The following is a 27,192-nucleotide window of genomic DNA, read 5'->3' as shown; positions in this document are numbered from 1 at the left end:
TTGCTGCACATTGGGCTACCCACATTTGCCATCCTTGCCTGTCAACTGCCCTTCTCTCCAAATCCTCCCATTTCATGTTGAGGAGCTTGATGTCGTTCAGAACTGTTCGTTTCCATGTTATTCGCGGTCTTCCCCTCTTTCTTCTTGCGTTTTCTGGCTTCCATTCAAGGGCGGTATTTGGTAAGTGTTCCTTTTCCATGTCCCAGCCACTGAGGTCTTCTTTTGTAGATTATTTGTGAGAGGGTGCCTTGTCCAATAATTTTTCTAACTTCTTCATTTGTCTTCCTATCTCTATATGTTACTCCCAATATTCTTCTCGGACATTTGTGATGAAATGCATCCAGCTTTTGCGTATCTTTCTTGGTAAGTTGCCCTGTCTCACTGCTATATGTTGTGATGGTGATAACAATTGCTTTGTACGCACTTTTGTCTCAATGCAGTTTTGTCTCAAGGGAGATATTTCTGAGTATTCCAAATGCAGAGTTTGCCTTCCTGATTCTTCTTCTTGGCCCTGGTCTACACTTGGGGGGGAATCGATCTAAGTTATGCAACTTCAGCTACATGAATAACGTAGCTAAAGTCGACGTACTTAGATCGACTTACGAGTCGACTACTGCCACTCCCCCATTGACTCTGCCTGCGCCTCTCGCCAGGGGCGGCTCTAGGCATTTTGCTGCCCCAAGCACGGCAGGCAGGCTGCCTTCGGCGGCTTGCCTGTGGAGGGTCCACTGGTCCCGTGGCTTCGGCAGACCTCTCGCAGGCGTGCTTTGTCGCAGGCATGCCGCCGAAGGCAGCCTGCCTGCCGCCCTCGCGGCGACCGACAGAGCGCCCCCAGTGGTTTGCTGCCCCAAGCACGCGCTTGGCGTGCTGGTGCCTGGAGCCGCCCCTGCCTCTCGCGGCACTGGAGTACAGGAGTCGGCGGGAGAGCACTCGGGGGTCGATTTATCGAGTCTAGACTAGACACGATAAATATACCCTCGCTGGATCGATCGCTGCCTGCCGATCTGGTGGGTAGTGTAGACATACCCTTATTATTTCCTCAGAACTAGTACCCTCTTGGCTGATGGTACTTCCAAGATACATAAAATTGTCCACCTTCTCCAGTTTCTCTTCTTCAATTTTGACTTCTGTCCCTATAAGTCCCCATTAACATGACTTTACATTTCTTTGCATTGTATCTCAAACTTATCTTCTCCATTGCTTCTTTTACTTGATTTGTACCTTTTTGTAGTCCGTTGGCATCTTCACTGATAAGAGTGATGTCATCAGCGCAGCCTAGATCAAATATCCTTGAATTGTTCCATTTTAGGCCATATGTATCACTGTCACATTGTTTTAATCCATAATCGATGACTAACATAAACAAAAAAGGAGACAAAACGCACCCCTGCCTTACACCTGTCTTGATACTGAATGGCTTAATCATAGAATATCAGGGTTGGAAGGGACCTCAGGAGGTCATCTAATCCAACCCCCTGCTCAAAGCAGGACCAATCTTCAGCTAAATTATCCCAGCCAGGGCTTTGTCAAGCCTGACCTTAAAAACCTCTAAGGAAAAACCACCTCCTAGGTAACCCATTCCAGTGCTTCACCACCCTCCTAGTGAAAAAGTTTTTCCTAATATCCAACCTAAACCTCCCTCACTGCAACTTGAGACTATTGCTCCTTGTTCTGTCAATCCCTTTTCCATATTAATGCAGCACTTTGAGTTGGCGTAGAATGCCTTCATTGTGTTAATTAATTTTGTTGGAATTCCATATTGTTCCATAATTTTCCACACTGTTTCTCTGTTTACACTATCGAATGCCTTTTGAAAGTCCACAGAATCGATGGCATGACTGCCTTGAAGTTCAATTGTGTTCTCAATAATCCATCTCAGGGTGAAAATAGCACCTGTGCATGATCTCCCTTTTCTAAATCCAGATTGTTGTTCACGCAGGATGGTATCCATCTTTCCTTTCATTCTGTTCAGGAGGACCACTGCTAATACTTTTCCTGTGACAGATAGAAGTGTCACTCCCCTCACCTTTCTTTGGTAACTTAATTATGATAGCAAGGGTCCATTCTTCCGGCACTTTCTCCTCCGTCCATATTTTGCTGCAGAGTGAACAGATGACTCGTTCTGTGTCTTCGCCTCCATATTTAAGCATCTCAGGATGAATGCCGTCCAAACCAGGTGCCTTGTTGTTTTTCAGCTCCGGCAATGCTTTTTTTACTTCTTCGATTTTTACCTCAGATACATCTCTATCTAGGTCTAATGGTTTATCATTGTTAAATTCCAGTCTTGTAACTGGTTCTGGTTGGTTTACCACTTCTTTGAAGTGTTCCACCCATCTATTTTCTTGTTCCTCCTTGACAAAGCAGTAAAGAAACAGTGCCAAAAAAGATAAGTTAGAAAGTAAGGGGAAAGAAACAATACAAGAACAGTCTACATGGTCCTGAAACAATTAACAGGATATGGAACTCAGAGACTAGAGCTGAGTAAACTCCTCCCCGGTCCATCTCCCTCCTCCCAGACGAGTCCCACCTCCATCCCCCTCCCACTCTTTGACCAAGTGAGGTTCCTCTACCTCCCAGTGAATGCCAGAACACAGCTCCATACAACCCCCCAAATCTTCTCTGCCACCAGCCCTGTCTCCCCACTCAGCCATGTGGTCAGATCCTCGCTGTTCTTCCATGCTTTCCCACTCCTAGTCCCCCGCCTGAGGGAGGGATCAGAACCTGGAAGTGGTGGGAGGCCCGGAGAAGAGGGCGTACCCAGGAGGGGCAGGAAAAGCAGACCGGTTGCACTCTAAAGCCCCCACCTCCCAGGGCATCTTCCGTTGGCCCAGCATCCCTCACTGGCTTCCCCCAGCCGAGGAGCCTGGCCACCTCGGCATCATCCGGCTTCCTGTGGCTCTGTGCCCAGACACGCTGGAGGGACATCAGCCGCTCGTAACCGCAGCTCGCGTCTTTGTCGTTGTTGTTGTGACCTTTTCCAGGTTCGGCATGAACCATGATGGAGTCGGCAACGGCTGCGGCTCCCGCGGGCAGGAAACGGCCAAGCTCATGGCTGCTCACATCACCATGAAGACCAACCCTTTCGTATGGTCGACCTGCAGCCGGGATTATATCACCAGCTTCCTGGAGTAAGAAACCTGGCCAGCCCCACCCACCCTTCCCCTGCCCATTCTCATAAATTACCCCACGTGCCTCTGCCCCATTTGCATTCTATTCCCTGGCTCCCAATATTCAGCCCTTTCCCAGCCAACAAGGCATTTCCCCTTCTCTCTGTACATTTGTCTGTGGTTTGCATTATCCTCTGCTAATGCCACTCACCCTCCCGACTTACCTGGCCCTGCAGCATCCAGACCTTTCCATAGAGCCACACAACTAGCAGGAATTTCCCAAACGAACCACCAGCTTTTTGAGACCTTTCAAAGGATTTTGGTTGAGCTGGGAAGTGCGGAGAGGGGTTGCGTGTTGAGGAAAGATGCTGGGGAGATGCAGCTCCTCTCTTTATCCACACAGCATGGGCAGCAGCGCAACCAGCTTCCCCCATATGCTGTGGATGGGGATTTTCAGAAGTAGCTACGGCAGGGGTGGGCAAACTTTTTGGCCTGAGGGCCACAGCTGGGTGGGGAAATTGTATGCAGGGCCAGGAATGTAGGGATGGGGCAGGGGGTTGGGGTGCAGGAGGGAGCGTGGGGTGCAGGAAGGGGCTCAGGGCAAGGGGTTGGGGTGCAGGAGGGGGCTCAGGGCAGGGGCTTGGGATGTGGGAGGGAGTGTGGGGTGCAGGAAGGGGCTCAGGGCCAGGGGTTTGGGGGCTCAGGGCAGGGGGTTGGGATGTGGGAGGGAGTGTGGGGTGCAGGAAGGGGCTCAGGGCAAGGTCTTGGGATGTGGGAGGGAGTGTGGGGTGCAGGAAGGGGCTCAGGGCAAGGGGATTGGGGGCTCAGGGCAGGGGATTGGGGTGCAGGAGGGGTCTCAGGGCAGGGGCTTGGGATGCGGGAGGGAGTGTGGGGTGCAGGAAGGGGCTCAGGGCAGGGGATTGGGGTGCAGGAGGGGTCTCAGGGCAGGGGGTTGGGGTGTGGGGTGCAGGAAGAGTTCAGGGGGATGCGTTCCTGCCCAGCACCACTTCCCTCAAGCGGCTGCGGGGTGGCAGTGGCACGCAGTGGGGTTAAGGCAGGCTCCCTGCCTGGCCTGGCCCCATGCCGCTCCCGGAAGTGCTCAGCATGTCCGGCAGTGGCTCCTGGGGGTGGTGTGGGGCAGGCGGCTCCGCCGTGCACGGCCTTCACCTGTGGGTACCACTCCTGAAGCTCCCGTTGGCCGCGGTTCCCCCTTCCTGGCCAATGGGAGCTGCGGGAGGCAGTGGCTGCAGGTAAGGACCATGCACGGATCCCTCTGCCCCCTCCTCCCCCAGGGGCTACAGGGACGTGGTTCCGGCCGCTTCCAGGAGCGGCGCAGGGCCAGGGCAGGCAGGGACCTGCCTTAGCCCCGCTGCGCCACGGGGTTGGCAATCCCGCAGGCTGGACTGAACGCCCTGATGGGCTGGATCCGGCCCGCGGGCTGTAGTTTGCCCTCTCCTGAGCTAAGCAACTTAGGAGCCAAGGGAGAGATTTTCAAAAGCACCTTTGGGGATTTAGGTGCACAAGTCTTAGTTACTGTCACCAAGATTTGTGCACCAAAGTTCCTTCAGTGCTTTTGAACTTTTCTCCCCTGAGTCCCGTTGAATATCGATGGGACATGTGCTCCTAAGCCTCTGATGTGCTTTTGAAAATCGTAGCCCATCCTAGCAATGCACTGCAGTTCTGCTCAAGCAGGGCTCCCAGGGGCAAGAAGGCTCCGTTTCTGTGGCCATGCAGTCCTCAGCTTTCCTATCAAGCAGGGGTGGCTCCAGGCACCAGCGCTCCAAGCGCGTGCTTGGGGAGGCAAGCTGTGGGGGGCGCTCTGCCGGTCGCCGCTAGGGCAGCAGGCAGGTTGCCTTCGGCGGCTTGCCTGCGGAGGGTCTGCTGGTCCTGTGGCTTCGGCGGACCTCCCGCAGGCGTGCCGAAGCCGTGGGACCAGCGGACCCTCCGTGCTTGGGGCGACAAAATGTCTAGAGCCGCCCCTGCTATCAAGGAGGCGCTGGTTAGCACCAGTTGTGATGCGGGGTTGTTGGTGTGATGTGGACCCTGGTCTCTGCTAGAAAGATGATGCCGACTTTAAACTGAAGCTGGATAGGCGCAAACAGTGTACTGGGGTCATCAGCCACTGGTCCAGTCTTAGAATGGTCCAAGCATCAGAGCCCTCTAGAGTAAGGGGTAAAACAAAGACTCCTCCAGTTGCAATTTTTAAAGACTGTAACAAACACAGACCTTTCCGATGGGACCCCGAGGGCGTGAGTTTTCCTCCCCATGGCTGGGACATGAGGCTTTACCATGAAATTCCAGTTCTGGCAGCTCGTCTTTGGCTGCAGCGAACTCCTTCTCTCTTAGACCCTTGATCTCTGCACACACAGCGTGGCAAAGAGCATTTCCTCCATAGTGCTGGAGAAATGTGGCCTCACCAAAGAGGTTTCCGTTGTTGGCACAGAGCCCTGGAGGGTCTCAACTGGTTGGCGGGGGATGGAGAGTTGACTTAGCCCCCTTGGCCATCCCTTCCATCCACCCCCAGTCAGATGCACGGACCTGCACGGTCCTCTTGTGCCACAGAGGCCATGGGAGTGATGACTGGAGACTTGATTTCAGAAAAGAACATGGCAGCAAGGAGAGACCGTGGTGCGGGAGGGAAAGGCAACGTTCCTGCAAAACTTGGGCGTCCCCACGATGGCCTGGCAAGCTGGGAAAAGCAGGAGTGTTCCAGCCCTTGTTCATTGTAGCATTTTTGTGCCATGCGGCTCCTTCTGCGTGAGGAGCTCCAGCTAACTCCAGGCACGTGATGCTGGGCACTAGAAGCACAGAAGCTCTGTGCTCAGACCTGCTCCTTCCAGCCATGCATTCTCCATCGGCTCTGATACCCAAGAGGCCAGCTGTCCGAGTGGGTAGCTTAGAGGGGTGGGCAACAAGACACACAGCCTACAGGCCGGTGCTTCAAACCCAGTGTCCACAGAACCACACTTATATACCGAAAATTAAGGACGTGCGTAAATGCTTTGCTGAATCAGAGCCTAAATCCTTTCCCCTTACAGAGGGCAGATCTCAGAGCACTTTATCAACATTAAGTAAGTCCCAAAGTTGCCCCTGTAAGGTAGGTCAGTATAATTATCTCCAGCCTACAGGTAGAGGGCTGACTTTTCAAAGGGGCCTATGGGAGTTAGGCACCCACTAAAAGTCACAGGGAGTTGGGTGCCTCACTCCCCTGGATACCTTTGAAAATCCCTCCAGAGAGATTAAAGCCGACACTTGCAAACTCGAGTGCCTAAACTTAGTCCATATTTCGGTGCCTAAATGAAAGCGGCCTGCCAGAGGAGCTGAGCACACTCCAACCCGGCCACAGCCCATAGACGCTGGGTGTGTTCAGCATCTTCAGACGCTCAGGCCCAAACATGGATTCAGCTGCCTAAGTTTAGGCCAACCTGTTTGAAAGCCTTGCCCTAGGTGACTTCTCCAAGGTCACTGGGGACAGAATCCAGTTCTCCTGGCCTTGTGTTTTGGTCACAGGACTAACCTTCCCACTCCCTTCCCTTCTCTTATCCTCTTCCTGCTGCCTGGGGGCCCGGAGTTCATCAGTCCAGACTTCCCAATGGGTAGACCTGAAACCCCAGCACCCTACAGCTCTAGAGTTCAAGGAAAGCTTGAAACTCAGATCCAGACTTTGCAGGTTGACCCCAACTCCAATCTGAGTAGCAGGAGAACCAATCTGACGCTCTAGGTCCCTGTGTCTCTGGTATCTCCACTGCCGCCATCGCTGTAGTATTTGGGTCCTTGCCAAAAACTCAGATGGAGCCGTTTATGAGGTTCAGAAGAGTTTGGTTCAATTGTCGTCCTGTTTCATGTCATTTTCCCAGCAGCCTCTGCACTTCCCGGCTCTGTCTGGAGGTGGAGGTGCTGAGAGACCTTGACAAAGCCTGTCCCACTGAGGTTTCCATCCCAGCTGTGCAGACTCCAGCTATTTGGAGAGGTAACCCAGGCTCAACTCCAAGCCGGTAGCCGTTTGCCCATCACTCGTTCTCAGCTGGCTGGTTCTAACCCCATTTGTCTGCACAGGTTTCCCATCTGTGATTCTCTGTTTCTTCTCCAGCTCAGGCATGGGACTGTGCTTGAACAACGCTCCTCCCAAACAAGACTTTGTCTACCCAACGGTGGCTCCCGGGCAGGCCTACGACGCGGACGAGCAGTGCCGTTTCCAGTACGGAGTTAAATCTCGCCAGTGTAAATACGGGGTAGAGAGCCTTCCTGCTTTACTATCGGTTCTGAGGGGGCGGAGGGCTGGGCCGCGAAGGGCTTGGGCCATCGGGGCCGTTCTTCCACCTCCCACGAGGCTTTGCTGGCTTGCGTGAAACAAAAGCGCTTTCCCCGTTAGCTTTGCTGTGACAGGGCGGAAGGGGCCAGGTCAGATCTGCGAAGGGCGAGCTCAGCTGAGCTCGGTTTCCATCCGCTCAGCTCTGGCGGAAGCAAACCACTCGCCTGAGTCATCCGCTGCCTAGGGAGCACCACAGTTGGCGGATGATGGCCGGGGTTTGTTCACACTGGTCATTTTTGTCATTATTATTGGGAGCTGGCTGGAGAAATCCCTCGCGCACACGCGCAATTAGGAGGAGAAACCCCTCCCACGGGAATTCTTTCCTGGGGAGACGGACAGATACACTTCACAGAGGGTCGGTCTCTCTCAGATGAGACAGTCCCAACAGTGAAAGAACTTTGGGACATTAAACCAGACGTTGCCTTTCCCCGGAATGCCCCTCCGCCTCCTTCACACTCAGCCAGTCAACTCGGGGGGAAGCTGCTGAAGCCAGGGAATGTCTGCTGTGGAAGGCCAGACTCCTCTGGAGGTGAACTGTATCAGCCACTAGGCCTGTCCCTGGCGTGCTGCCTGACATAACTGATCCATTCCCCACCCGTAATATGTCCGATTGGAACTCCAGCTGGAAGGCCTGTGCACCAAAGAGATCATTGCGGTATGTGAAAGGCCCAGCTTCCCAAACAGCGCACAGAGGATCCGCCTGGGTGGGAGGCTGAACCCAGCAGGAAGGTGCCTCCATAGCTTTGCTGTCAGGCTGGAAGGGATGTATCCGGCCAAGTGCAAGCTGCTCCTGTTAGCGCCATCACCCGTGAGCTAGTGGCGGGAAGCAGGCCTCACCCTAGAGGTGGAGGGATTCAGAACTGACTCACTTCCAGCATGAAAGGTAAAAGACTCAGACCATCCCAAGAGGAAGGAGAAAAGATGGGCTTAGTGTTGCCTTTCAGCCTGGGGGAGCGGTTTGCAGGTCTCAGAGGGCGCCGCACGATGGATCTGTTGGAGTTGGGGAGGCCAAGGAGAAACGAGGAGTGAACTCCAGGGGCTAAAGTAAAATGACCAGCTCTGCCCACCACTGGTGGGTCCGTGGGGGGAGCCAAACTAGGGTTAGAAAAGAAAAACAGCCGGGAAGAAAAGAGAGTAAGACTGGATCTTGATTTCAGTTACACCAGTGTAAAGCCAGAGGAAATCCACAGAAGCCAATGGAGTGACTCTGGATTTACACTTGTGCAACTGAGATCAGAGTGGCCCATCACCTGCTCTAGAAATGCACAAAGAGCCTCTTGGATGCATTTCACTTACTGCAATTATGACCCGGAGAGCGATTCTCTAACGATGGCATCTCTGCATCCATCTGCAGCTCCCACAGCAGTTCACTTTGCTTACAAGGCAAAGTGAGTTTCTTTTTCACTGGCAGCCACCACCAGCTCATTGTGAGGATCCAGTGGCCACACTGGTTTCTCTCTGCTTCTAGCATCATCAGCAACCGAAACGATTCTGAAATCAGAACTTAACTGGTCATTTGACCTGGTGCTCAAGACAGAATCCTGCTCACCCTCCTGCAGCCGTGTTGGCTCTGTGGGACTGGCAGGATTAAAACAGATGATTATCAATCAGCTCGGACTCATCGGGAGATCTCACTGGGGTCTGTAATCTAGCAGCGAAAGGCAGAACAAAAATCTGATGGCTGGAAGCTAAAGCCAGATTCAAACTAGAAATAAGGCCCACCTTGCTAACAGTCAGGGTGATTATCCATTGGAAGAAACTACCAAGGGAGGTGGTCGATTCTCCACATCCTGATGTCTTCAAGGCAAGACAGGAGGCTTTTCTGTAGATTCTGCTTTAGTCAAACACAAGTGACTGGGCTCAATGAATTATTGAGGTTGGTTGAAATGTTATGATCTGTGTTATACAGGAGAGCAAACTAGATAATCTAACGGCCCCTTCTGGCCTTAAAATGAATCCATGAACAAGGGTTGATCCTAGCAGGGAGGCTTTGCTGATTGTTACTGTACTTGCAAATGTGGAATGGAACCTTTCCGAGTTCACACGCCCATTTCCCAGCTCCTTTTTAGCTTATGTCGATGCTTCCTGAGTGAAAAAAGAAAAACAAACACCTGCAGTATTCTAGAGTAATTGACCCAAAGACTACAGGTGCCCGAGGACCTCCACATTCTTCTTCACCTTAATGAATTCAGGTAGCGTTCTGCCCGGAACAGTGACTATAGAAATGGTAAAAAAAAAAAAAAAAATAAGAGGAATCCTTGTGGCACCTTAGCGACTAACAAATTTATTTGGGCGTAACAAATTGTGTCCATCGGAGCCATGTTTGTTTATCTCTCTGTGAGTCTCGATCCAATGTGCCCCGTTCAGGTGTGAAAAGATTTCTGTTCTCCTTGTCAGCCCTGAAGCCTGAGATCTGAGAGCAGTTGGGTTCTTTCCTTCTGGCTCCTCATCACCAGTAAGGAAACTTGTGTCCTCACATGACACCTTTGCAGCCCCACTGGGAGCTCAGTTGCAATAGTGACGGGCATCGTGTAAAAAGCAAGGTGCTACTGAAAGATTTCAATGGTAGCCATCTTAGTCTGTATCAGCAAAAAAAAATGAGGAGTCCTTGTGGCACCTTAGAGACTAACACATTTATTTGGGCATAAGCTTTGGTGGGCTAGAACCCACTTCATCACCTTCTTGTCAACTGTCTGTAATGGGCCACTTCAAAAGTTATTTTTCCTCCCTTGGTATCCTGCTGTTAATTGATTTATCTCGTTTGACTGACCTAACACTTGGTAAAGCACGCCCCATCCTTTCATGTATTTATACCCGCTCCTGTATTTTGTACTTCAAGCATCTAATGAAGTGGGTTCTAGCCCAGATAAATTTGTTAGTCTCTAAGATGCCACAAGGACTCCTCTGTTTTTTTTACAGAAAGATTGTCTTCCAGTTCTGCCCTCTGTTGTCTGTCTACACTGCATTGTAAACCTGGGTCTCCCAGCTGTGCTAACCTGTCCATCCTGCAACACAGACCACTTAACTCGGGTTTGTGGCTCAACCTGTGTCCACATTGCAAAATGACAGGGCTTGGACCCAAGTCACAGTGGGACGCAGGCTCTGATCCACTTCCCTAGCAGGGTCCTAGGAGCCAGGTCTTAAGTGCTGGGTGACCCAAGTTAGACTGATTGGTGTGGGGACCGAAAGGGGCCTTGGGATCAAACTGGAGTCAACCTGGGATTAGGGTGCAGTGTAGACATATCCAGTGATGCCAGTGGAGCCTGTGCCCTTCAATGGGCTGCCCAGATGTATCTGGTAGAAGCTCATCAAGCAATTCTGTTGATGCACAAGAAGGAGCAGACTCCCTCTCCCATGCCTGTATTGGCTCTGCAGGGCGAACAGGCATGAAGAGTGGTAGACACATATCAATAAGCAGAGATGATTTCTCCTTCCTCTAATCAGGGGCAGTAGTGATGTTATTGGCTGGGCTTTGCCTAAGGGAGTTAGGTGCCTGCCTGCATCCCACTGAACCTCAGTGGGAATTGGGTGCCGGACTCCTTTACAGCCCTTTGAGATGCCCAGCCTCTGTAGGGTGTTGGGTCATTACTGCAGGATACTATGGTATTTCTTTATCCTTAGTCCCCTCGTATGGTAACGCCAGTAACAGTGGGAGAAGCACCACAGTGTCAGATTCACGTCCTGCCCCCTTCGGCACCCACTTGCTGAACCAGTTCATTTATCGTCATGGGGTGTCGGCTCCTGTTCCGAGTGCTGCCAAAGGATTTCCTACTGAAGCGCTCAGATAAGAGAGGAAGGCGTGATTAATGGCCTGTCACCTGACTGCAGGCTGGCGGCCTGCGTGAGTGTGGCACTGTCAGCTCTTGCCGCTTTGGGAATGAGGGGGAGGCCAGAGATTGGGAGGGTTTTGCCTCGTTCTCTATCAGCAGCACCGGTAGAGTTGCCAACTTTGGTCGGACATATTCCCGGAGGTTTCATCAACCCTAAGCACTGGGCCTGTAGTGCTGAAGAGCTATAGCTTGCTAAGGCCTCCGCTCTCCTGCTCGGATCGCAGCCAGGCCTGCCTGAGAGCGTGATGTGCGTGCCACTGGCTCCTCAATACTGTAAGCCCCGGGGCTCCGAAGAAGCCCTGACTCTGGTGCACATGGCACTGGATTCCGAATCCCATTGTCCCTGCATCTCTGGGGGAGGCCCAGCCGCCACCTTCCCTAGATCCTGAATCCCATTGGATCCTCCCTCTGTATCAGCCAGTGGCCTTCCCTCCTCTGCTGCCGACCTCCTCCCAGCACCTGGTCATCATGGCGACTGTGAGACTCACCAAAGCAAGTCCATGCTGCCACAGCAAGTGCTGGTCCCCCCCTCCCCTTCCTGGGACACTGCTAGGCGGGTCTGCGGCTCTGTTCATGCCTTGTAGTGGCTAGAGCAAAGAACTCAGCTGGTAGGTGGCCGTGTTTTAAGAGGTCTTGCAATCCACGCCGTAAAGCCTTTATTCACCATTAGCATATCGGATATCCCTACCCCGCTGGGGCTGGGTTAATGGAGGGTCATGGCCCCTTTAGCTCCTGTTCTCACATTTCAGGCCGTGTTTCTACCATAATAAAAAAACCTAACTACAGTATCATTTTGTTTTTAATACCCACAAACCTAGATTAACTCCCCCCTCTCCCCAGGGAGTCATTTGCTGTGTAATGCTGAAAAGTTCAAACAGGCTTGTTCTAATAACTATAGGGCCACCACAGAGATCCGGCAACCAACGCAGCCACCCACCTCAGGTGCTGCGTTGCGGTTTGCAGGTGCTGAAGTCTGGATTTAGAAGATTGGGGGCCAGAGCAGGTTCCGAGGCTTCTGCGTTTTCCAATTGAGCAGCTGTGACGGATTTGCAGAGTCTCTGTGATGGAACTGACTTTTGGGTGGGTTTTAAATGGACTGATGGGAGAAAAGGCCCAGCCGAGGGGAGCTTTGCCTGCCTGGAGCCCATGAGGGGTCCTGGTGGGACTGGGCTTGAGAACCTGGAACTTGGATAGAGAGCTGCTTTGAAGGAGGAGTGGAATTTTAGGGCCGAATTGCACTCAGGGCAGGACCTGATGAGAGAGAAGGAGACTCTAAACCCAGCCTCCCTCTCCTCCAGTCCTGGCGCCAGTTCAGCACCTGGCATAACTGAGAGCCTCCTAAAGGCAGATCTAAATTCTTCCAGCTGGAACAGTCCCTTAAGGACCGTTACACCATCTGGGGACAGTGGTAGTGCTGGGACCCTCCCGCTTCAGTGCACTTCCTGTGGTGTTTGCGGGAGCCAGGAGAAAAGTGGCATAAACCATCGAAACCAGCTTGACATCTCTTGGGAGTTCCCAGCTGCCCTGTAAACGCAGATCTCCATCCACCTGGCACCAAGAGGCTGGCCAGGATCTGTTCCCTCGTGTTCATAACTGAGACCCACAGAAGGAGACATTCCCATGAGCATCACCCCAGAGGGGAAGGACTGGGAGAAGGGGAAGGGCTGGACACACTGGGTTAGAATCGGACGCACCAGGTAATCCGGGGAGACACTTTTTTGGCGAGGCATCCTCTGTTAAAAATGGAGTTCAGATGTGCAGGGGGCACAGTTCGTTGCCTTAGTGCCACTTTGGTGCTTCCAACGCAGGTGTCCATCTTTGGAAACTCTGCTCCCCTGTCTCCAAATGGACAATGAGTGGTGTCCAAAGAACCAGAAGCATCCTCGGGCCAGATCCCAAGAGGGGCTGAACTCAGCGTGCATTGCGAGGGCTAAGCACCTCTCCAGATATGATCCCGTCTTTGTATTTTCCCCGCTGAAAATGTTTCCATTACTAGAATGTCCCAGACCAGCTGGAGCTTCTCAAAGACACCAAAGTGCTGCTACTGCAATCCTAGCTGCTGCTAGCACAAGTGATTCCTAATCTTGGCTCTGTTTGTTTCTTTTTTTCTTCCTCCTCTGCTCCCCCCTCCACTCCCATCACCGACGACATCTCTTTCCAGGAAGTCTGCAGTGAGTTATGGTGTCTGAGCAAAAGCAACCGCTGCATTACCAACAGCATACCAGCTGCTGAGGGGACCATATGCCAAACCAATACCATTGAAAAGGGGGTAAGGAAACCCAGGACACCAGCGTGAGTTGACAATGCCTGGTCGAAGCAATTTTCCGATGATTAGCATGATTATTGTTGCATTGCTGAGTGATTTGAAAGCACTGTGTGCCCACCCCTGCCTCTTGCATCCTAGTGTGGAGGGAGTAGACTGGGAGATTAAGGCTGGAATCTACCAGGGAGCATCACTGAATTTCAATTCATTTTATGCTTAAGTGAGAGACTCTATACCCCCCACCCGTGAGGCCCCAAAATCCAGCTGCAGGTAGGCCCTGTGGTGTAATGGGTAGACTCAGGAGACGCTGGTTCTGTTCCCACCTCTGGCTTGCTGGGTGGCCTCAGGCAAGTCACTTATCTATGCCTCAGTTTCCCCTTCTGTAAAGCAAGGATAAGGGCTTGGGAAGCACTTTGAAATCTACAGATGAAAAGGGCTAGATAAAGCTTGGTGTTATTAACCCTTCACTTTTTCCGGTCAGCTGAAGCGTGGACAGTTTTGGTTGCGTTTGTTGCCATGACTATTTATTTGGAAAGTGAGTTGTGATTTGGCAGCGTCCGCGCCCCCTTCGTGTTCGCTCAGAATTTCCACTGCCGATAGTCCAGGGAGGAGACGTTTACGCCTATTCGCTGAGCGCGAACGTCAGTCGGTGAAATTGACGGTCGTCAGTCACGCTGGGTTGGTAAGCTGCATGCCACCCAATCGGGGAAGAGGCTCAATACCATGTGACTCGCCAACCCAGCGTGAATTTCAGAGCTTGACTCCTGAAGGCCTCATGCAGCCAGGGTGACGTGGGTGACTAAAGCTGGCTGTTAATGACTAACGAGCCCTTTGCACGCTGTACATGATGGAGAATCAGGCCCTGAACATTCCCAATGAAATGGACGTGAGTTTTTCCAATAGAGGGGAATTTGTTGCAAAGAAATTCAAGCATCATTTCAAATCATCAATAGGTTTGAGAGTTTCAGGCAGAAAAAGAGGCAGAAATTGACAAGCGGGTTGTTCCTTGCGAACTGTCCGCTCAGCTCAGCTGTAAATCAGATTGAACGGTATTAAACAGCAGCTAGAAGCTGGGCATCCATGCTGGTCAGGGCTCGCCACACACCATGAGAAAATGTGTACCCATGATTTTTTTTCTATTAATTTCTTCTTTTTTTTACCCTTTTCTACCAGTGATTGGCAGCTTTCTAAAGAGAGGCAATGTGTCTAGGAGTTAGAGCACCCAGAACTCCTGGGTTCTATTCCCAGCTCTGACATAGACTCACTATATATCCCTGGGCAAGTCACTTCACCTCTGTATGCCTCAGCTTCTCCATCTGTGTTATGGGGGTGATGGTACCGATCAACCTCACAGGATGGAATGTGAGGCTTAATGTATTAATGGTTATGAAGTGTTTTGAGGGTCTTTGGTTGATATAAGCTTCAAGTGAATGTTGCTTTTTCAGAACCCCTGTTAGCTGAAGTTCCTGGTAATCCAGTGTTTGGATATCTCCCTCTCTGGTTTGCTTGCTGGGCCAGCCCCTAACCTTGAATGCCTTGCTAGATCTGCGCCTTCGGGTCTGCACTGGCTTTTCCCCTTTGGGCTGGTGGGGGAATAAGGATCCAGGTGTAGGAAGCAGCAAAGGGGTTTTGGCTCTCAGAGATTAGGCTGAAGGGGAAAGAGCCGCGGTTGATTTCTAAGTGGTGCATAAAGACTTCTCCTGCCTACTCTCTTGATTTACCAGCCCTCTGGGTCATGGCAGCCCTGAGATTTCTGGGTAATCCAGATTCGACTCTCTGTGGTTATTTTCCACTGGACTGTCGTCGTTGCTCTCTGGGAATCCGTTCCTGTGGGGTGTCTGGTACCAAGAGCTGCTGCTGCTCAGGACTGGCCCCAGGGTCCAGGCTGTGCTACCCATGCTGCTCCTTGGCACCCTCTATGGGCAGACCGCGGAAGAGCGGGGGAGGGAGACATGATTCAGAGAAAAGAAGGGCATGACTCTGGGGTGTTGGCGCTGATATCGTCTTTGCCCCGTACGGCTGGGCAGGTTTCTTTCCTTCCTGCACTGCTGCTGGTCAGAATATGCGAGTGCTGAGATGAACCGGCCAGCTAGCCCTGGGCATGGGGAACGCGTACATGGCCACTGTCTGCCTCAGAGGCTGGATGCAGCCTGGGGCTGCCAATCCAAAGGCTCACAAACAGCAGTGGATCATGGCAGGAGAGTCAATCTGGGCCCCAATACCTCCACTTTTGCCCTCCCCCCCCCCATGCTCTGGAAATAGCGGAAATAGGGCCCCTCTTCCCTTTCCAAAGAGCTGACAAAATTCCAGAGCCCGCCCCGCCACCCCCTAAAATGCACCTTGGAGGCCTCCCTGTCTGACCCATCCCTGCACCTCCACAAGCCAGACTGGGCTCCGTGCTTAGTGTCCCGAAACGTGTCTCGCCTTGCTCCATCCCGGCCGTCCCCTGGGCTGAGGCAGGGCGGGGAGCTGCCTGGGAGGGGGCCGTGTGCTCTTGGACGCTGACGCTCTGTGTTTCCCCAGTGGTGCTACAAGAGGGAGTGCGTGCCCTTCGGTACGCGGCCAGAGGGTGTGGACGGTGCCTGGGGAGCCTGGTCCTCCTGGGGGGAGTGCAGCAGGACGTGCGGGGGAGGCGTATCGTCATCCATCCGCCACTGCGACAGCCCGCGGTAGGTGAACTGCTCGCGCCGCCGAATGCAACCCTTCGCCTCGGGGAGTACCCTGGCTCGCTGCCCCGCCCGGCCACCGCTGGCGGGGAATGGAGCAGCCATGTGCCCAAGCAGCGTGATCCACCCCACTTAGCCCTCTCTCTCCCCTCTTGTTCTCTGTTGGAAGGCCGACCATCGGAGGGAAGTACTGCCTGGGCGAGCGGAAACGCTACCGGTCGTGTAACACCGATGTAAGTAGCAAAAGGCCTCTAAGGGGGATGGTGGACAGTGAGGTTGACGTGGATCTGCAGCGGGAGACAGCAACAAGCCAGGCCAAAGCAATCGGGGGAAGGGTTCCATCACAAACCAGGGAGATGGTCGTTCCTCTCGGCATGGCTGGGTGCTGGGCTGGCATCCACAGAACCAGAAATACAGTGACAAGCTGGGGGCAGTGCGGAAAAGAGCCATGAAACGATCAGAGGGATTCAGTTGCGACCGAAGCTTGAAAGAGTGACGTGGCTAAGTGATGAGATGTCATGGCACCAGCTTACACATACCCGCGGGATGGGAAAGGAGCTATTTGGTGGAGTCCCTGGAGTCAAAAGCAAGGAACCAGGGGGTGAAATTAACGAAGAAGAATTTGAGGAGAACTCTCTGACTCTGAGATAATGCTGATGACTTTGTTGCAATAGCAGCGGCAAGCCCCGGTCAGGGATCACAGCCCCACTGTTCTAGGGACTGAAGACAAACATAATAAAAAGTCCCTGCCCCAAATCTTCTATTAAACAGCAAGGCAGTGTCCCAAGGGAAGGGGTGAAAGCCTCATAAGAGGCAAATGGAAAGTTAACCTAAAACGACTAGAAGGTGTCTGGTAGAGGGTAATCCTGCATCTGTCCCAAGGACAGTGGCTGAATGGCCTAGAACAGTGGTTGTCAACCAGGGGTACAGGTACGCAGAGCTCTTCCAGGCAGTACATCAACTCATCTAGATACTTGCTTAGTTTTACAACAGGCTATGTAAAAAGCACTAGCGAAGCCAGTACAAACTAAAATTTCATACAGACAATGACTTGTTTATACTGCTCTATATACTATCCACTGAAATGTAAGTACAATATTTATATTCCAATTGATTTATTTTATCATTCTAGGGTAGAGATGAGAAAGTCAGCATTTTTTCAGCAATATCGTGCTGTGCCCCTTGTGATTGTGTGAGCAAGTCGTTTTAAAGTGAGGTGCGCCTGGGTTTAGAAAGATGCCCCTCCCATGCTACAGTTGGCCAGGGACATCACTGGCAGGGGTTGTTGGCTTTCCCCTTGACGTGCCGATCGTTGGCCATCGTTGGAAGCAAGATGCCCGTGTAAAAGGACCATTCCTCCTTGTAGGGCTTATGCACGAGTCACCCCGGCTCTCTGCTGGGCTCTAGGGAAGCCACTAATCTCACCTGAATCTGTGCCCCGCAGGACTGCCCGCTAGGCTCCCACGACTTCCGAGAGCTGCAGTGCGCCGAGTTCGACAACATCCCCTTCCGAGGGAAATACTACACCTGGAAGACGTACCGAGGAGGTGAGTGGCACAGGACTTGTCCAGCACTGTTCCTCTCGCTGCTTCACCTGCGCATCTCTGGGCCTCAGTGGCTCTGGCAGCCAGAGTTGGAGCAGAGTCTTATTAATAGGAGGTTACTCACACCTTCTGCAGGGATTTGCAAATTCATCAAATGTGCAGATTCGTCAAGTTTGCAGATTGGCAAATTTCATCAAATCTGTCTTTCCATGGGTCCCCCATTCCTGTGGCATCCCAGTCCCTTTTGAGAAGCTGTCTGCATCCACATTTAGAGTGACTCTTGCGTGACAAATAGAAACATGCTTCACTGATTGAAGTCTTGTTCTCCTCCGGCAGCTGACTGCTGGCGTGATGACACCACCCAGCAGTTCTCCTGCTCTTGTTCGTGTTACTCTGTGCAGCTGCTTTTTAAATTCCTAGCTATGCAGACTAAAATCCAGCAGGAGAGGAGCTGTTTAGTTTATTTCTTTGGATCAGATTGTTCCTTAATCTCTGAGTGGTATAAACAAGAAGACCAGAGACAAAAACAGGAGTTGCTTAGTGACTGAAACCACTGCTCAATTTAGTTCACTACCCAGCCTCTGGCATTGGCCAACACTTGATGGCACTGAGGAAAAGTGAAATCCTCCCATAATTAAGCTAGATGAATAATTGTTTTTTGTTTGTTTGGTGGCCGAACCAAAAAATTTGCGGGGGGTGGGGGGGAGTATTTTTGAGTTAGATGAAATGACAGTTTTTCAGCGTTTTTTGTCAGAATGTAAAACCAGACAATTTTTTGCTTTGGGTCGAATGAAAAAACAAAATATTCCATTTATGGGTGTGTTTTACCCTCCGGGGAGATTTTAAGATCAGTTTCGCTTCATTTCGAAACGAGATGTTGTTTCAAAATGAAAAGTTGAACCATTTTCTTTTGAAAAATATTGAAATGTTTTGACTTCAACAGAATTCCACCCACCCCTTGTTTTTTTTCTGGCCTAAACTATTCGACCGAAATCCGTGAACAGTTTCAGTTGACCTGAAGTTATCATTTTCAGCAAATAAACTATTTGCTGAAATGTTTTTGCCCAGCTCTACCCATAATGCCCCCAGCCTCACTCTCACGCACAGATTTCACGTTTCAGCACCTGGCATTTTAGTCTGTGCTCAGCCAATTGGGGAAGAGAGCGGCGTCTATCCTCTGAACTAGCTGGTTGCTAGCAGGGCTCCCACTTCTCTTTGGGCAGTTCTAACGGGTCTTGTAGAAGTGAATGGCTAACGGGAAGGTGGGAGGGGGAGATCTATGTGGCAGAAATCTTTCCAGAATGAGAAAGAACAGTGCGTCTCCTTCATGTACTTAATGAACTCGACTGGGGGACTCCTTTGCAGCTGTGTAAATAAGCTTACTGCCCCGGGGGGACCCTGCACCAGGAACAGCTGTGCTGAGGCTGCAGGGGATGGATCAATAAAAATGTAATAAAATGGCAACGCAATAAGTCAGACAATGACCCTGAGGGATTCCATGGTGGAAAGTACAGTTGAAATACTTGCCTGGACCTCTTGCTCAGTCCCAGCTGAGAGATAGGCATGGCCTGGTGTCTGACTATGAGGCTTGGTGCAATGAACCATTGGCTGGTTGCACTTCATAGAATCTCAGGGTGAGAAGGGACCTCAGGAGGTCATCTAGTCCAACCCCCTGCTCAAAGCAGGACCAGTCCCCAGGCAGATTTTTACCTCTGTTCCCTAAATGGCCCCCTCAAGGATTGAACTTGCAACCCTGGATTTAGCAGGCTCATGCTCCCTCCCCGCTCCTGCATTCCAGTCCACCTCTCTGACCCTCATTTCCTCTGTGACCTTGAGTAAGACGCGTCCTTGCTCCTTGCCTCAGTTTCCCCATATGAAAAATCAGACGATAAAACTCCTCTTCCTCTGAGGAGGACACGAGACATCATAAGTTAATGTCTGCAAAGCACTGAGGAGTTGTCTCTCTTTAAAAACATCCTGGTTTTGCTTTTGGCCTTGATGATAACTAATAATAATAATAATACTTAGCTCATATGCACCCTGTTCATGCACAAACTCGAAAGCTCTTTGCAAAGACAAGTCAGTATCATTGGGTCTGTTGCACAGATGGGGAAAGCCAGGCACGCAGAAGGGAAATGATTTGCCTCTGGTCATGCCAGCAGAAGTGGGAAGAGGACCTAGGTACCCCAAATCCTAACCTAGTGTCCCAGCTACTGGCTAGCTTTTCGCCAGGTAGTCCATCTCCCTCGGGAATAGCTAGGGAGCACTGTGTACAGTGTGATAACGCTGTCTAGTTTACAGTGACAGGGAGCATGTTGAATGGTGACTGTTGTCAGTATTCTTAGAGGAGACTCCTGACCACCAAAGTGCAAGAAGGGGGAACCGAGGACTGAACGGCAAAGGCTGACTGGGCCCCATATGAAGGCCCCAGAGGTCAGTGGGGACGGTGGCGCTATCACAGCTGTTTGGGGCATGGGAATATCAGTGGCTGGTCTGAGGTGACCCCGCCAGTCAAATCCCCGAGGATCAGGGTAGCTCAGAGCGAGTGCTGCTGGGTGTCCTTTGGGAGGCGTGGGAGCAAGTCTGCTGGTGCTACCCCAGAGGGGAACCTGCTACGTGCCTGTTTGGAGGAGGGAGAGGTTGTCTCAGGCCATCCCATTTGCGTCTGATATTTTCTCCCCTAGCCCCATGTTGCAGCAAGACCCCGTACCACAAAACCCTTTGCTCTGCTCATGCTTCGGAGGCGGCACCAGTTCCCTCAGAGCTTCCAAGGATCCATCAGGGATGATGCTCTTCTCTCCTTATCTCCCGCCCACCTGGCCTGGGGTGTTCTCCAGCCGCTCCCTCCTGTCTGGCTGCTGGGTGGAGAGGGATTCAGTCCCCTTCTTCTCTCTCCCAGGCATCAGTCCCACCAATGGGACATACTCTGCTCTGTCCTGGAGTCTTTCCTGAGTTCCCATAGTGCTCTCTGCTCCTTCAGCTGGTGCCATCTTGGGACTGAGCTGCCTCACCCTGCGGGGAAATCTGGTACCCAGCACCTGGTAAAGCCAGCTCCAAGTGCCTCTGGCTCCTTATTCCCCCTTCCACTAGCCCCCTCAGAAAGGCTCCTGTCCGAGGTAACCAGCTTCAGCTCTCAGATCTGGGCCGACTCCCACAGCAAGGTGTCCTGCGTGTTATTGCACCGGGATGCCACCTTTCGCCAACATGGCTGCCATTGTGTGGGACAGGGAGGGAGGCCCTGTGCTGGGCAAGATCTCACCTAGGGCCAACCCAGCAGGCCCAAGAGCTGTCTTTATTAGCAAGGTTTAAAGGCACAGAGCATCCCCATGGCTCAGCTGGGGGAGGGAGCCGGTTTCCAGGGAAGATAGGAGCAGTCAGCTGAGGGCCTGGCGCCAGCTGCCGGGTCACTGGCGAGTTGAGGTTGGGTTTTGCCTGGGGCCGGTACGGCGTGTTTTCCTGGTGGTGATTTATAACGGTTCTGGAGCCCAGACCCTGGGAGTGCAGGATACACAGACCCAGCGAGAAGCGCTGAGCTCAGCCTGTCCGAGTTTAACAGTCAGCAGATACCTCTTGGAATGTGGCTTTAATTGTTTGTTTATTTTGTTTTATTCGCTTAGTTATTCATTTTGCTCTTGGCGAACGTCAGAGCCAAGGGAGCGGGGAGCAGCTCATGGGGTCGGGGTGGGGAACCAGGGTCTGCTGAAAACAGGAGAGATTGCTCATCATAAGCTATTCTGCACTTTAATTCCTTCTGGGGGAGGTAAGAGGGGGACGGGCGGGCAGCGGGAACAAAACACGTCCTCTGCGGCAAAGCATTGTGGGTAAATGCAAGCACCCATGGCCGTTTGTTCTTATTGACTTTGGACAGACCGGACCAAAGCCAAAGAACACACATCTTGGTGTTTCTGATGAATGTTTCGTGGATCAGCCTAGTTTTCAACCTTTGGAATTTTCACACCATTTACCCATGATCCTTTGTTGCTCAGGAGCTTGCGTCCCATCAGTCTTTTTGGTCTCCCATCTGCCTATGAGCTGGTGCAGAATAACAGCACTAACATTCGCTGGAAAGCCAGCAAACCCGCACGGCTCTGCCCCGAGAAGGAGGTTTCTTACCCAGCAAACCCACCCCTGGGGTGTATTCAGAGCCATGGCAGCTCAACGCAGATAAGCTTTCAGCCCTATTCACCCTGCAGAGCCAACCCAGCTGGGGGAGAGTGAGCTGGATTCTCTCCTGGCTCAGCATGGCCAACACAAGTGGTTACCTCCAGTCGAGACGCGGGGCCAAATTCTGATCTCATTTAACCCATGCAATCGCAATGGAGTCAAAAGGTAAGAGAGGGCCAAATTTGAAGACAATAGGGTAACAAAAGATCTGCCATCCTCGTGATCACGTTGGGCCTGATTCTTCTCTCGTTTATACACTTTTACACCTGTGTAACCCTATTCACTTCAGTGGAACTACTACTGGTTTATGCTGCTGCAGGAGGGAGCGGAACCAGGCCCTTTTTTTGTATGTTGCATCCCCTGGCCTCTTTCATCTATCTTTGGCTTTTAGGTTTGTGTGTCCTTTGGCACAGGGACTGTTTCTCTAGGTTTGGAAAGGGCCTAGCACTCTCTCAAAATTAATAAATAGGAATAATAAAGGAAGGCAGGATTCAAGCTAGTGGATCTTTATTTCTGGCCAGGATGCATGAGAAGGGAAGGGTCCCGCTTGAATCTCAGAGCCCAGGTTGAATTTGTCGTGTTGGTAGGTATAAAAAAAAAAAAAAACCAACAAATAACCCATATCCATAGAGTTGACGGCCAGAAGGGCCCATTAGATCTGATCTCCTGTATAACACAAGCCATTAATTTTCACCCAAATATTAAACCCAAAGGCCTTAGTTAAACACTAAACTATTTCAGTCCTCAGGTGGCTGGAGTCTATTCCACAGGCAGAGAGCAGGAGAGATCAAAGTGCCCATCTGTGCCCAACGCCTTTGAAATGGCAAGGAACTGATTAGATGAGATACACCCAGATGAGCCCAGCAGGTGAACCAAGCTGCACAGAAAGGCGACCCTCCCCGCCCGCCCGTCATTCTCATAAACTGAGCAATCTTAACATGGAGCCTGATCCCACTGTGCCATTTTCTAGAGTCACCGTTCGGAGCAGGACCACTTCGCAAGGCTCCAGATGAATCCCGAAGTCACTGGCTTCTCAGACCAGCGCAGGCCATGTGACATGGTCGTACCACTCAGCAGTGGTGTTACTCCTCCTAGACATGGCAATGCTGCTCTTCTCCGGGCATGGTCACTTCAGCTGGAGTCAGAGCCAGGACCAGGTTTTCAAAAGAGCCCGTCACCCAGCACTGACCACGGAGAACAATTCCCCCTTCCATTGAGAACAAGGGGAGCTGCCAGACGCTGAATGCTTATGAAAATCTGGCCCTCAGCTCCCACATGGGGGAAGCCCAAAGTGCGCCCCGATCCTTAAAGGAGCTTCCCGGGATCCTACAGTACGACCAGCCCCTGCCCCTGCAGTCAGGAGACAGCCGATCATCAGCAAAACTTCCTTGCTGGTGAATGCAGCACATGAGCCATTTTATAGAATCATAGAACTGGAAGGGACCTCGAGAGGTCGTCTAGTCCAGTCCCCTGCACTAACGGCAGGACTCAGTATTATCTAGACCATCCCTGCCAGGTGTTTGTCCAACCTGCTCTTAAAAATCCCCAATGATGGAGATTCCGCAACCTCCCTAGGCAATTTATTCCAGTGCTTCGCCACCCTGACAGTTAGGAAGTTTTTCAGTTGATCCAGCCAGAAAGATGCGGGTGCAAGCAGAGGTGAAAGTAAGCCGGTCCGGTACAGTCCGGTGTACCGGCAAGAGCCAGTACGCTGTGCCAGACTGGACCGGCTTCTGCGGCGGTGATTTAAAGGGCCCAGGGCTCCAACCTCTGTGGGGATCCCTGGGCCCTTTAAAGCACCGCCGGAGCTCCGACAGCCAGGCTCCCACAGTGATTTAAAGGGCCTGGAGCTCCACGGCAGCCAGAGCCACAGGCCCTTTAATTCGCCCCTGAGCCCTGGGGCTCCCAGGCGCCTCCGCAGCTGGTAGCTCCAGGGTGATTTAAAGGCCCTGGGACTCCCAGCCACAGCCGAAGCCCCAGGGCCTTTAAATCTTGAAAGGCCCCGCCTCTTCTGGTTGAGGCCCCGCCTCCGCTCAGGACTCCGGCGTACCGGTAAATCCTTTAAGTTACTTTCACCCTTGAGTGCAAGCAAATATCCCAGGTAACACAGTGAAGTGCCTTTAGTTGGGACGAGCCAGATCCAAACCCCCTCAAACGTGGGGAGAATTCAGAACTGGGTTTGAATTTTGCTGTTTAGAAATGTGTCTCTCTGAAATTCACAAGCCAGTTAGGTTTCCAGCAAGCTGCCAGCTAGGCCCCTGGGGTCAGAGATTTGGTCTCTGGCTGTTCTCCCACTAAGCATGTTCTCAAAGCCCCCTCCCAGAATGGACTTTACGATTCTGGAACTGGGCTACTCCCCCCTGCCCCACACACATACACCGGGGCAGAACTCCCTCCTTCGCCATTCCTTACTGAATGGCCTGGGAGCGCTGCTGAGCCAACACCCCTATTCCACAGCATCCCGTGCCAAGGGAAAGAGAAACCGCAGCATCAGAAACCTCGGAGAGCAGCAGCGACAAGTTGCAGTCGCTTGGGTTCCCCTGCCCACATCCCCAGGCAGCACCTGCTTTTACACACAGGGTGGGGAAACCCGCCTCTCTGAAGTGTAATGGTGAAAGCCCGGTGCAGCCACCAGTGAGAGTCAGGCAGGTCGGGACGAAGCACAGAAGACCGAGATGGCAAAGGGCTAATAGGCCCCGTGCAATCCAGCTGCTTTCTTCCACCCGGCTACGCCCCGTTGGTTGTTAGTATCGCTGTTATTTCATTCATTTGCATTGTCCTCGGAGGATCTCCAAACCCTTTGCAAAGACTGAGAGCCTGTGAGGTGTGTCAGGGATGGACCGAGACCCTTTGATCCCCCACAGAAAGGCGTGGGGGGTGGAGTGAGCCAGCACTCTTCAGCATTGGGACAGGAAGTGAGGAGTGTCACAGGAGCTCAGGGAGGCGGCGGGTGGGAATGGGTTAAACGGAATGGGGCAGACCCAGCACTGTCTGTCCTTGCGATCCCATTGGAGTCTGAAGGCTAAACTCTGCCCTCGGGGACCACGTCACTGGTTCAGCTGGTGTAAGTGAATGCAGAGTTCGGCGCAGTGGAATGGCCTGGCATGTCAGCCACGGGAGAATTCGGCCCATTGCCGTAACTCAAGTTGGAATTTGGCCAGGACACCAGGATTAAGGCTCCCCACACACTGTGAACTTCCATTTCACCTCTCAGCTGGATGACGGTATCTACAGAGCAGCACCGCACCCCCTAGAGCCGGGCTGGGCCATTGCCACCTACTTCCTAGCTGGCACCTCTTCTTGCTGCACTCAGTCGTTCCCCAGCCAAATACAATCATGGCTGGGCCCCGCTGTTTACATGATCACAGCAGCGTGTAGCTTGGCAGCAGCCCACAAGCTAGCCATCGGGGACCAGTTCATTTGCACAACAGCTCGCATGTTTTCTTCTCTTTAAATCTTCCATCCGCTGAGGAACCAAATACATAAACCACCACCAGAACCCGAGCCGTCAATCCGGAGTAACTCCGCCAATGGGGTTTACACCACTGCCGGGGAGATCCGAATCGGGTCCCAGCCGCAGAGGGGTGGCTTGTTTGTGCCCTGCTGGACGGCTAGCTCGTCTGCCTCGTGTCTGTACTGCATGAACCGAATCCGGAGTTGTCAACGCTGCAATACTATAAATGGGCATTGAGGGTGAAGGGACGAGTCTTTGTGCTCCATGGCCCGGGCTGGGGCAGAGTGGCCTAGGAGGGACCATCCGTGTGTGAAGGGGGACGATCAGGATGCATGTGGCTAATGCCAATAGCAAGAAGGCATCAATGAGCTCCCTGTTTTCTGGCTTAGAAAGGAGCCGAGTGGCTTTGCTCTGTGGCCTGTTTGTTTAGTTCTCTTGGAGGCTGCGCAGGGCAACCGGCCAGTGCTGCCACCGATTTGCAGGAGCGCAGCCTGTTTGCCATGAGCTTCCTTGGACAAATACAGCTTGGGGAGCCGTCGCCGAGCAGCGTGCATAGGGGCTGATCCACTGGAGTCAGCGGAAAGACTCCCAGGGACCTCGGTAGGCTCTGGACGAGGCCCTGAGTGAGTGAGGCAGAAAACCATGTGGGAGGAGGAGGTGGTTTCTCTCTCCATTTCACTTAAAACCCATTTTTTTTTGTTTTTTTTTTAAAGAAAAGCTCTCCCAGCTGCAAGCCTTTCTCAAATCCCCCGCCAAACAGCTGGCCAGGGGAAGGTGCCAATGAACCATCATCTGCTCACAGAGAGATTTCTCAGACCATGGGCCATCCTGGGCTTTGGCAGGGAGCGGGCTGCGGGAGGCACCCGAGATGTGCTTCCTCTCAGCAAAGCAGCTCTCCCCCTCCCCCCGCAGCCCCCTCCAACCAAGCAACTTCATTCCAGCCTGTCGGTTTGTAAGGGCGGTGACCCCTCCACACTGGAGCCCAAGCCATAGGGAACCAGGGCGTGAGGCATAAAGGGGGATGCATCATAGCCATGGGGAGGCATCATGGTCCCATGGTGAAATGTTGTTCTGCGTGTATCAGTGGCTTTCAATTAAATGAGGGCCCCATGTGCCAGGAGCTTCCCAGACACAGAGTAGGAGACAGCCTCTGCCCCAGGGAGCTCATCATCTAAACAGACAGGACAGGCCAAGGGCAGGAGGGGAGACACACATAGGCAGTGACTTGCCCTTGTCTTGACTCCTTGTCCGCTGTCCTTATCTACAAGACAAACTTCTTGGGATGTGGCACAACTTGACACTAGCTGCTTGGTATTTGCATATAACCATAGGGAGTGGCTGGTACAAGCAGCCAGGGAAAGGGCAGAGACCACCACTGTAGGATCTTCTGTTCCATTTTATCCCGGAGAATTCACCCCGGTGAGCAGATCTCCCCTTCTCTCCCTGCAGTGTCCCAAGCCGGCTTGCTCCCTTCTACTGGGGGCATTTTGCCCATTGAGCCGGGCAAATGGGTTGTTAATTTGCCTCACCGGTTACGACCCAGTAGATCAAAACAAACGGTTTCCAGTTTTACTTTCCCATCAGATAAAGTAAATAAGCCATGCACGTTTAGCACAAGGCCGGGAGGCCTGGGATTTCATAGTCACCTGAGTGGACTAGCCTGTTCAGCCAGATTGCCTGGCTGCTGGCTGGCGTCCCTGTGCACATAGCCACCGCCAAGACATGACACAGGATGCTGGTGTTCCATCGGCACGTTAGCCTAAAGGGAGTTTACCCCTGATTGACCTGCTAGGAGCCAGACTGTGCTGGCCTCAGCTGGAGGTCTCGCTCGCTCGCTTTCTCTATTTGCTGA

The 27,192-nt window shown here is 52.4% G+C and overlaps 1 protein-coding gene across 3 annotated transcripts in view; it reads left to right on the top strand.

The window, feature by feature from the left end:
* ADAMTS10 (ADAM metallopeptidase with thrombospondin type 1 motif 10) overlaps positions 1-27,192 on the top strand; it is a 132,913-nt gene that overhangs the window by 84,734 nt on the left and 20,987 nt on the right. For 2 of the 3 annotated variants that reach the window (XM_044998387.1, XM_044998389.1), the window contains 6 exons: positions 2,982-3,128; positions 7,198-7,339; positions 13,411-13,518; positions 16,036-16,181; positions 16,348-16,411; positions 17,623-17,725. In XM_044998387.1, the coding sequence (XP_044854322.1) occupies positions 2,982-3,128; positions 7,198-7,339; positions 13,411-13,518; positions 16,036-16,181; positions 16,348-16,411; positions 17,623-17,725 (710 nt within the window). The remainder of the gene's footprint in view (positions 1-2,981; positions 3,129-7,197; positions 7,340-13,410; positions 13,519-16,035; positions 16,182-16,347; positions 16,412-17,622; positions 17,726-27,192) is intronic. The other variant, XM_044998388.1, reaches the window with a different exon arrangement.

This window comes from Mauremys mutica, chromosome 24 (genome assembly GCF_020497125.1).
Source record: "Mauremys mutica isolate MM-2020 ecotype Southern chromosome 24, ASM2049712v1, whole genome shotgun sequence".
Taxonomy (NCBI): Eukaryota; Metazoa; Chordata; order Testudines; family Geoemydidae; genus Mauremys; species Mauremys mutica.
This window is presented reverse-complemented; position numbering and strand designations above follow the sequence as displayed.